This window comes from Galeopterus variegatus, unplaced genomic scaffold (genome assembly GCF_000696425.1).
Source record: "Galeopterus variegatus unplaced genomic scaffold, G_variegatus-3.0.2 Scaffold1201, whole genome shotgun sequence".
NCBI lineage: Eukaryota > Metazoa > Chordata > Mammalia > Dermoptera > Cynocephalidae > Galeopterus > Galeopterus variegatus.
Window position 1 is genome coordinate 227944 of NW_007727312.1, and position 11470 is coordinate 239413.

Consider the following 11470-nt stretch of genomic DNA (forward strand, 5'->3'; position numbering starts at 1 on the left):
AGGTAATGGGCAACTGCTGTTTCTCCAGCTGCTAACAATAAACCCAGCAATGAAGGACATTTTCAAAGCACCCACCTTGTTGAGGACATCTCGCTGGCAGCCAAGATAAAGATTGGGAAGAATTCGGGTTGGCCCAATGTTGGCAACAGGTAAGCAAGGCTGGGAAATGCAGGTAGGGACTAGAGTGGATTTTCCTTCACAGAGGCCAGGGAAACAACGAGAGAACTCAGCAAACCCACCTAAGAATAAACATTGTAAAATTATGCCATGCACAAAGTGAAAATCAGCCCTCTGTGAACTACTCAACTAAAACTGGTTAAAACAGAAAAATCAAAGCCCACAGATCTAAGTGGTACCACTGCACATGTATTACTTTCTACAGCTGCTGATGCTAAGTCTAATGTATAATCCAGCGCCATGTCTTGGCCTGTAAGGCTACAATAGGGATATGCAAGCCTTGAAAGCAGTTTAAAGGACTCCTGTCCTTCTCAAACATTCTTTCCATCTTCACATATCCTACAACGTTTGCCCCACTACCCATCCCCATGCAAACATTTTTTTGTGAAATATAAAGAGGATTTAAAGTCAACAGCAAGTAACCAAGCCAAGACTAGTATTCACAGAAGCAAAAAGGAGAAAAAATGTGAACTGTGGCTGAATGCTACTTCTTCAAAATTGATTAAGTTAAAACATTCTAGAATTAACTTTAAATTCTCCTACCATACAAATTTTTTATTTCAAAGGTATCCCAAACATATTCGCCCCTACTCTCACAAATATCCTCTATATCAAGCCCTTGGGATTCCCTGGGCAGTTAGTCATGGTTCCCATAATTACCACTAATCTCTGGAATCTCCTGTTCATTTTGGTAAGTACTATGAAGAAGTGTTGACAGACCCTAATTGCTTAGGGTACATGAAGGCCTTGTGGCAAGATTCCTGGACTCAGAATTAAAAGAATTCAGTTTTTTCTACTCCTGTCCTTAAAATGACCTGCTCTATGACCTCCATCAAGTCACAATCATGCCACTATTCAGTGGAGAGAAATCTATGTAGCCAAAAGAGGCACTTTCACCTCCTTTGGGAAAAGAAAAAATGAACAAGGTCTTCAATACAGTTTCCAATCTAAATATTCCTTGCTATCCAAATCCAAATGCAGGAACCAAATAGATTCTGATAAACTTTCAGATAAATCCCTTGCTATCTAAACTCTTATTACTCAGTAAGTCTGAATTTAGGAACTGAAGAGATTTGGATTATAGGGGATACCTGTATATATATATTTTTGTCCTTTTTGAGACTGGCCGCACCGCGCTCAGCCAGTGAGCGCACCAATCATCCCTATATAGGATCCAAACCCGCGGCAGGAGCGCTGTTGCGCTCCCAGCGCCGCACTCGTCAGTAAGTCTGAATTTAGGAACTGAAGAGATTTGGATTATAGGGGATACCTGTATATATATTTTTTTGTCCTTTTTGAGACTGGCCGCACCGCGCTCAGACAGTGAGCGCACCAATCATCCCTACATAGGATCCAAACCCGCGGCAGGAGGGCTACTGCGCTCCCAGCGCCGCACTCTCACTCGCCCGAGTGCGCCACGGGCTCGGCCCAGATACTTGTATATTTTTAATACCATTAAATTAAAAAACAATTAGCATTTTAAGTCTTATTAGATGATAGTACAACCCACTTTTACCTCTTTAATTGAGGCTTAAAAAAAACCCTAAAATCTCACTATCTCTCTCTCATTGAGTTACATTCTATTAGACTCTCTCCCACTTCAGGAAGCATATAAAATATGCCCTCAGAAACTGCTGCCAGTGCAGGGAGTTGAGAGGGGGAGACAGTCATCTCTTAATGTCCCCTGTATTATGGTCACCTCAAGCGTAATTCAGCTGGACTCCTATCTCCATTGTCTAGGCTCGGTACAGGGTCCACGATGCAGCAAACTAGAATGGCAGGAAGCGTTGACAACTATGCCACCTGCAAAATGTAAAAGAGTGCATTCCTGGCCTCTAACCTAAGTGTACCTTTTCTTTTTCTTTCTTTCTTTCTTTCTTTTTTTTTTTTAACTCATAACCAGTTAAAGTTCTCAAGCTCACTAAAGTTCTTAAGATAACCTAATGGATAGAAAAGGTGGATCCATTATAGAAATCCCAAATTCCTTTGTGTGATAGGTAGGGCCCTCATGGTTTCATTTCTTACTACTTCCAAACATGACCTCCAGCTACACAAAACATTACTTCACACTTCCATTGCTGTTCTCTTGTCCAGGAATACCAACCCCACCTCGCCCCATGTACGCACACAGAGGCCACAGCACACACACCACACAAATACAAGCCCCCTGATCATACAGCAGCAAAAGGAACAGCACAAGCTCTTGTACCTGAATTCATGTCCTGGCTTCACTACTTTCTAGTTGTCTGATTTGGTCAAGTTACTTAACCACTCTAACTCTCAGTTTCCTCATCTATAAAATGAGGACAATAATTTAAAAAAAAAAAAAAAAAAAAGAGGATAATGATCATAACCTGCCTCACAGAGTTATTGAGAGGATTAATTAATACATCTAAAGTATTTTGTGCCTGCCACATAGTAAGTATTCAATATGTATCAGTGATTATTATTTCATTACGTAGATCATACATTCAGTACCCAGCATCATCTGTGAGGCCTTCTTCCACCCTTGATCTGCTGCTAATTGTTTAGCTACACCTTGTTTGGATTCACTTGAGACACAAAATGAAAAAAGCAGTGCTTCTAAGATTACACTTCCCAAAGTATGCTTCAGAACAATGGCGTCCTGCAAGAAGCTGATAGATGGGATACTGGTACAAAAAGTAAAAGAAATAACTGCATATCATATCTCCCTGGGAGAGTCACAGCACATATTAGAATATTAAAGGCTCCTAAAACTATCTTCAGAGAAACTGGCTTAAGTCAAATAAGTTTCCCCAAGTTTGCAGAAACTCATTTGACCACGGAATTCCCCCTAAAAATCTATTAACAGCTAGTGGAATTCACACTTCCAGAAATGCTAGACTAGAGCCACTGCAAATACTGGAATAGAGTCAATTAGAATTCTTACACCTACAAGAATAACCCACAGACAATCTCAAAGGGGTGCTATGATTTGAAGGTATCCTCCAAATTTCATGTGTTTGAAACTTAATCCCCAAATTCATATGGTGACTGGAGGTGGGGTCAGTGGGAGGTAATTAGGATTAGATAAGTTTGTCAGGGTGGGTCTCCCATGATGGGATGGTGGCTTTATAAAGGAAGAGAGACCTGAGCTGGCACACTCCTGCTCTCTTCACCCTGTGATGCCCCCACCATGTTATGACGCAGCAAGAAGGCCCTCACCAGATGCCAGCAACATGCTCTTGAACATCCCAGCCTCCAGACTGTAAAGAAAAAAATTTCTTTATATGGTATTCTGTTTTAGCAACAGAAAATGGACTAAGACAAGGGATCAGACAATTTTGGTATATGACTGCACACTGTTTAGGATTTATAATTTTGTTTCCATTACTGTTTTGTTCCTTTTCAGCCTTTTTAAGTATATAACAGTTATTATTTAAAGTGAAGTGTTTTTTCCCAAGGTAGTTGTTTTGTTTTTTTTGCAAGTCCCAAGGTAGTTCTTGTAACAGTAAATGTTAAAGATTCCCATCATTCTTTACTTATCTTACACATTATCCAACATAATAACATTTTTAGTGATGGGCACTATTTTGATTATAATTTAATTGTATGACTTTAAATTTTAGGTTCTATTAACTCATATGGTTCTGGTATTTCTCTAAAAAACTGTTTTCATATATTTTTCTATTCTTACTCCAAAATAGTTCATGGGATGGTCTGTCATTTAAATCCAACAAAACAAATTTCAATAAATGTTCTCAGAGAAAGAGAAAGCAAAGAATATAAGGAAACTCCACTTGAATTCCATTTTAAATTTATAAGTAATCATAAATAATGTAAGTAATCATATAATGTACTGAACTACTACCTTGTGACAAGCATTGCTCTCAGCACTTTATAAGTATTTACTCAGTAATATCTACAATTACCCTATAAGGTTGGTGCTATTACTATTCCCATTTACAGATAAGAAAATAGAGGCTCAGAATCACATTGTGTAAAAACTGGCAGCCACGATACAAATACTTCTCTAAATCCTATGGAGTTAACTTCAAACTCTCCCTTGGATAAAGGGAGAACCTTGCTGATATTTGTGGTGTCCTGGCCTCACCAGCTGTGACCCGCCAGTTCTCAGTACCAGGCAAAAAACGGCCATGTCCCTCTCCCAAGCTGACAAAAGAGCCTTGCTTCCCCAAAGCTATATGGCTCAAAAGCTTCAATGAAAGAAAAGAATGGGACAGAAATCTGACATGACCAGGAGATATGAGATTCTTTAAATGCACTTCATATGAAACTAATAACAAAGTTTACAGAAAAACTAGTTGAAATGTAAATATAGTCACTGGTCTGTTCATGATCACAGTTTGCACATTGGACATGATGCTGAAGCTCTGTTGAGGCTTTCAGGCCATCCTCCACAGAACAAATATCAGAGGGGATACAATTCTGCAATAATCATAAGCTGAATCAGTCAGCCTGGCTGTTCGAGGCCCAGCTCTATTGTTAATTAGTACAGGGATCCTAAATCACCTTAACTTTGGTGGACTTTAAAAGTGAGCGTGGCTCTAGAACATACAAAGACAGAGAACAGAAACAAATAAGAGAAAGAAACCACTGTTCAGCCTCAAAACAAAACAAAAAAGCCAAACAAAAATAGCAACACACTGTAAAACACATTATAAAACAAAACCCCAATCTCTTCTTACCAATCTTTTCAAATAATATCTAGCACAAACCTGAATAGCTGAATCTTTTAAAGTATTTAACAGATTTCATTGAAATCAGATCATTTAGTGCTCAGTCTGGCTTGAAAAGTCCCAAACTGTGGCTTCCAGTCATTTCCAGAAAACACTACTTCAGCCAAAGAGTACATTTCCCCTGATCTTTATCTATGACAATGTTCCACTCCGTTGACATCCTCCTTCATTGACAGTTTTTTCCATTCACTGACCTTTCATTCACTGTTGTACTCAGTGACTCCAGTTTCATTTCATTAATTAACAACAGATGAGACACTGCTTGATTTCCCCTGAACCCTTTAAAAACCATCTGTGGCCTCACCAGCAACTCAGCTTTAAAAGAGTTTAAAATGTCCCTCTTCCTTTCATAGGTTCTCTTATAAACGAGATCTACAGCAGAAGAAAATCACAATTTATTTATGTGAACTTACTGTTACAAATACATTGTCTTATCTGCCTTAGTCGTAACTCTCTGCTGTCCCATAGATTCCAAGTTTGATTCCATTACAAGAAGACTTAACAGCACTTCATTATCCTCCTTTGTTTACTGCAAAAAGCGATACTGAAAAACTGATAAGCTTCTTGTAAAAGTTTTCACATATTTTTTAAAGATGTTCAAGGATCTGACTCATGTTCAATCTTGTCAAGTATCTCCTATTCCTAAACTTTATGTTGTTTATCATCTGGGAATGTTCAAAATAGAAAGCCACAGTAACCTGGTGTGCTTCCCTAACACAGACCTGAATCTACGAAAGGTTTTATCTGCTATTCCTCCTTACTCTAGAGGAGGAAGGAAGGCACATATGCAGACACCTCAGGCCTGTGGAGAAATGGGGATGGGAAGGCTGGCACACAGAGACATGTCTCGGCCTTTACAGACTTGGGTGGACAGACAGACGGTAATGCTGAAATCCATGTTTCTGTTTGATAGTCTTCCAAAAATTCAACCAAAATAATGCGTGTTGTTAAAAAAACAAAACAAAAAAAACCCCCACCTTACTCTGAACAGAGAAGACATTTGGTATAGCTTCAAAGGCATTCATAATTTATATATCACTTTATTCTAATTCGGCCAAGAAAAACATCTTCCCTTAGCAGCACCTCCCTCACAATTCCAATCATAAACACTACTTTCTGTAAAAGCTGATGTGAACCACCATTCCATTTTTGAGAAAAAAGAACCTGCCAACTAAAATAAAGTACATATAACAACTCCACTAAACAATTCCAATCAGTCACTTTTTCTCTCCCCTATGACCCATGCAATAAGTTATGTATTGTGATGTATTTTCTTAAAATCAAAGTTTATATAATAAACAAAAGTAGCACTTTACTACAGCTTAGTGACATTCTTAAAATTTTTTTAAGCTTCACATACTAAAAATAGATCCCCATCCTTTTAGTCAAACTAGAGATAAATGTCAATTCCATTATTTCAGAGACAGTTCCCTGCAAGGAGAGACAGAAGACTTTTCCACTTATGCTTTCATTCAAGTAGGCAGCAAGTCATGAGAGCCTTACTACTGACAGAGCTGCCCAGAGTGGGAGGGCAGAATGAAAGAAAACTCCCCCTGCCTCATACTATGAACAGATTCCATAGCTATATACAGAAATAAAATTTATATAAAGCTCTACTTGATGGAAGACATTTTCCTAAAGTCACATGAAAAGTTAACTTTTTATTCTAAGTCAATTTTATATAGTCCATATGGCTTTATAAGTTTTTAAACATAGTTCTCTAAGGTTTAATCCTTTTGTAAAACAAAGTCTTTTTATGACATAAACACAATCCCCTCATTTACTTATTTTATTTTTGGCAGCTGGCCAGTGCAGGGATCCAAACCCTTGACTTTAGTGTTACCAGCACCATGCACTCTCAAGTGAGCTAACCAGCCAGCCCCCATTTACTTATTTTAGAATGTATGTGAAAGACGGGAGTACACCTGCACCTGTAGAGAACAGTTCTTTCCATACTGAAAATAAAATCTGTTGCTTTACTATTACACAAAGAAGTCAATCTTAATATGAAAAACTGAAAATAATGAAAATGTATATCTCACAATGAAGTATTTTAATTGCTCTTAAGAGTAATTCTTTTGTGTCTTAGTCTGAAGTGACTGATTCAGGCAACTTTGTTATCTAGACACTCAAAAACAGACTCAAATATAGTATAGTTACAATTCTTCCAGGGTCACACTGTACATATGGAGAGTCTAAAATAGTTGAAGACAAGGAAAAGAAAAATATAGGTAGCATAATTTTGTAACCCTAAGGAAAGCAAACAAAAATACGTGACTATAATTTTTCAATGTAGATATGTTGGTCTGGGTAAGCCAAGACACACAGGTTTGATAAATAATTTTTGGGAGGGTAAAGAGCATGGCTTACTTTTCACATCGGCAGCATTCCATTTCTTATACAGCCAGCTCTCCACTGAGCAGCACTGAATCAATGAACAGCACTGAAGAGAAAAATCCCAAATAATCCAAAGCATTACTTTTGAACTCTTATTCCATCCACCCCACATCTGCTGGAGCATAGACCAAGAGGAAAGTGGACAGATATGCATTTCTCTAGAGACCCTTCAGGAAGCCTGACAAGTAGCCTACATCTTACAAAACTTGTCTTACAAATGACACCTCCAAAAAAGCTCATCCTATATTAAACAACTCCATCACCTGGGACAGATGGGAAATTCTGTCTATTTTCATTATCATACACACAACAAATGAGTTAAAGATTTTCAAAGTACTGCCATAAAAATCACTAAACACTAAAATAGGTCAACTTGTAACATCTCATGATTCATAATGTCTAGATCTTATTATTCCTCAGGATAATGTTATCTAAATCAATTCAGTTGGCAAAATTCAGGAATGTTGTTTAAGAAAGAGTTCTCAGAAGATGTAGGCTGGGCCAAGCCCGTGGCGCGCTCGGGAGAATGCGGCACTCCCACCACGGGTTCAGATCCTATATAGGGATGACCGGTGCGCTCACAGCGCTCACTGGCTGAGTGGGGTGCGGCCGGTCTCAAAAAGGACAAAAAAAAAAAAAAAAAAAAGATGTAGGCTGACAGCTACTTTACTGATCTTTCAAAACTGGCAATACATAACTATGCCCAGAAACCCCTCTTAAAACACACACACAGCCAGGACTCTTCATAAATGCCCTCAAACGAACACATATTGTTCTAAAGAGCGCAACCAGAATAACCTATCAAAAGGAAGACAGCCAGAATCTACCACTTGGCTGAATAAAATTAACAAGCTGCATCAGCAGGAGAGGCATATTCACAGAGGCAACCCTGACTGGTCCCTCAGTATCTTTAAGATATGAACAGTATCCTGGGCCTTCCCAAGAAGGGAAAATTTAGAAGGACTTTACTTCCATCAGCATGGAAGGAGGAGGTTATAAAGATCAGAGCTGCTCATTTTCACCTGAAAACCAGATTTCTCTGTTTGTACTTCTGGGCTTAATGTCTCCAACTCCAATCTAACATTTTCAGCCTCCTTTGGTCATTTCCACTTGAAAGACCTACTGACATGACACTTTGAAAATAAATTCAAAGCCAAAATCTCCCTCTTTCCTCCTGCCTCCCTGTTCACGTTACACCATTCCCCCAGCCATCTCAGCAGCATTCAGTTGGTACACCAGCGCACTGAGTTTTCTCCACAGTGTCTCTGCCTTCTATTCTTTTATGACTATCCCAGTCTAGGAACTCATGCTCAGATAAATTCAGTATCAGCTCTTTCTGATCCAATTGTCCTTTTATTCCAACTCGTTTCCACTCTGCTGCCAGATTAAGCATTCTAAAATAAAGTGTTGATGTTATTCTCTGCTTCCAAATACCCAAAGAATAAAATCCAAAATTCTGAGCCAGACATTCAAGACCCTTCATAAACTAATCCCAGTCTAACATCCAGTCTAATTTCCCCTACCACCACCCTACATTTATCAGGCAAATTAGTCTTCTTACTGTTTTCCTAACACATCTATGCTTGCTCCCATCTCTAGGCCTTTGACAATTTAGTCTTTCCAATCCATTCAGTGTTTCCTTCCAAACCATAGGCAAGAATAAGTAACATCTCCTCTATAGGAGTATATTCCAAATTTTTTTTTACTATAATCAACAAAACACATTTTACATAAAAATCCTCTGAACACCTACACATATCACCACTGAAACAAAAGTTTCACAATACAATCTTCCCTTACTACGTGAAATACTAATAGTTTCAATTCTATTCTGTTGGATTAAAAAAAATTTTTTTCCCTGACCAGTGTATCTAGATATGCTTTTACCAACTTAGAAGTTTTATCAGATTCATACCAATTGTTTGGCAGTATTTACCACTGACCTTTGTGTTTGTGTGTGCATTGTGACCCGACTTATTTCTCCAGCTATAATACCTTGTGAACTGCCTGTGGATAAGAACTAATGTCTTATACTCCTTTGTACTCACTTCAGCATTTAGGATAGTACCTAACACATAATTAGCATTCAATAAATGTTTATTGAATCCTTCCTTGTTACAATGAATAGTTGCTGATGGACATAAGTCTTGTATATTTTTGGTGTTCAAAAGGATTTCCTGATTCCATTCAAAGCCAAAAGCTGTGCTGACGTGGGTGGGGGCACAAACTCTGCTTCCTATTCCTAGACCACAATGCCCCAGAAGACTCTCAGGGTGAGAGAAGTGGTACAGAGCAAGAAAAACATTTTTCTGCTACTAAAGGAAAAAAGGTAGGGTGAATGCCATTTTGGTTATCCAAAAGCAACAATGAATCCTTACTGTGCTCCTGCCATATCCAGGTAACTTTATATGAAAGATGGAGAAGAAAATTTTCTGATGCCTCTAAATGGCTCAGGACTACATATTGGTGTGGAGAGTCCAGTAATAACCTCTATGACTCAGGGAATCAGGACACATCCCTTAGGAAACCAATTAGATACCAACTACAATTATATCCCAGATGAGGGTGAAGTAGCTGTTGTATGTTTCTACAGTGATCATCAGGGGACACAATGAAATGAGATTATCAATTAGGGCAACTCTATCAGTCAAGAGGGAAAAGGAATACAAGCCTGGTCTCTGGAGAATGACTCAAGAACCAAAACTGGCTAACTTGTAAACTGTCCATGAATCACTATACAACTCATTTCTCAGGCCATTCTACGTGAAGCTCAAAAGCTTTCTAACCTCCCCTGTAGCAGGCGCTCCCATAAGACCACTTCTGGGTACTCCACTCTATCAACAGTCCTCCTCTCTGGCCAACTCCACAGTTTTACAGGTGACTTCACAGAGCAGTGAGGAAGAATGGGATATCTGTTCTATCTACACTAGAAACCACTGGGACCTACACATAGCTTCAAAAAACCTTTAATGAGCACCTACTGTGAGCTGGACACAGTGCTAGGCAGTGGTGACCAACACAGAGGCCTTGTGACAGTTTCATGGGACAAACTTTAACTGAATAATTAGATGAATAATTAACTAATTATAGGTGGCCAAAGGAGTGTGGAAACCGACTTTGCCTGACAGCTAGGGAAGGCTTGACAACTACATCAAATCCAGCCCCGCCACACTTCACAAGTGGCGCACTATAGCAGTGCGCCACCGGGCCAGCCCCAGGATTTTCTTCTTTTTCAAGGCTGAATAATATTCTTATGTGTATGTGTGTATACAGCACGTACTTTTAGTCCACTATTTGCAGACAGCCAATTCCTGAATAACTGTAATACTTTTACTGAAATACATTAACTTCAATCTCTTTTACCAAATGCTACAGGTTTTGAAATGGAATGATTGAATATTTCCCTTCTGTAGACAAAGGAATAGAAGAAATGCCAAATTAGATAATAGAACTGACACTAGTATTAGCATGGACAGAAAAATCTGTAACCAGGAAGATCGGGTTCTATTATACTTCCATTAGGAAGGACAATAATTGATTTCACTAAACCAAAACTACACATTTATTACAGAGAACTGTTGACTGAATCTTAGATCCCCATTAAATTAAAAATGTAAAGAGTCAAGTATATTTTGTTCACTCACAGATTTAACTACATTAGCAAATCTAACTCAAAACAAAGAAATATGGGGCCGGCCCGGTGGCGCACTGGATAGTGTGCCGCTTGGGAGCGTGGCGGCGCTCCCGCCCGAGGGTTCGGATCCCACATACAGACCGGCTCCCGCTCACTGGCTGAGCGAGGCGCGGGAGCAACGCCGAGGGTTGCGGTCCCGTTGCCGGTCCCCGGTCCAGTGCGGGGCTGAGGGTTGCGATCCGTTGCCGGACACGGAAAAAGACAAAAGACAAAAGACAAAAAAAAAAAAAAAAAAAAAAAAAGAAATATGTATTTGGCCTTTAACCATAGCAAACATGAAACTAGGACCTTAGCTATGTTCTCAATGTTTATAAAAGCCCTTAGCACTGTACCTAACACTATACCTAAACTGTATAATAAATGGTGTCTTCTATCATTATTTAGAGGTATACTTCAGCACAGAACAAACTAAATTTTTATTTGATGATCATCTGTGGCTAAAATAATTTAATACTTACAAAATTTTTATATATTTTTATAG

The 11470-nt window shown here is 38.9% G+C and overlaps 1 protein-coding gene across 1 annotated transcript in view; it reads right to left on the bottom strand.

Annotated features, from left to right (window-relative positions):
• Positions 1-11470, bottom strand: part of DUSP16 (dual specificity phosphatase 16) — a 71999-nt gene that overhangs the window by 19401 nt on the left and 41128 nt on the right. The window contains exon 4 of the mRNA XM_008575506.1: positions 76-239. Coding sequence (XP_008573728.1) covers positions 76-239 — 164 coding nt within the window. The remainder of the gene's footprint in view (positions 1-75; positions 240-11470) is intronic.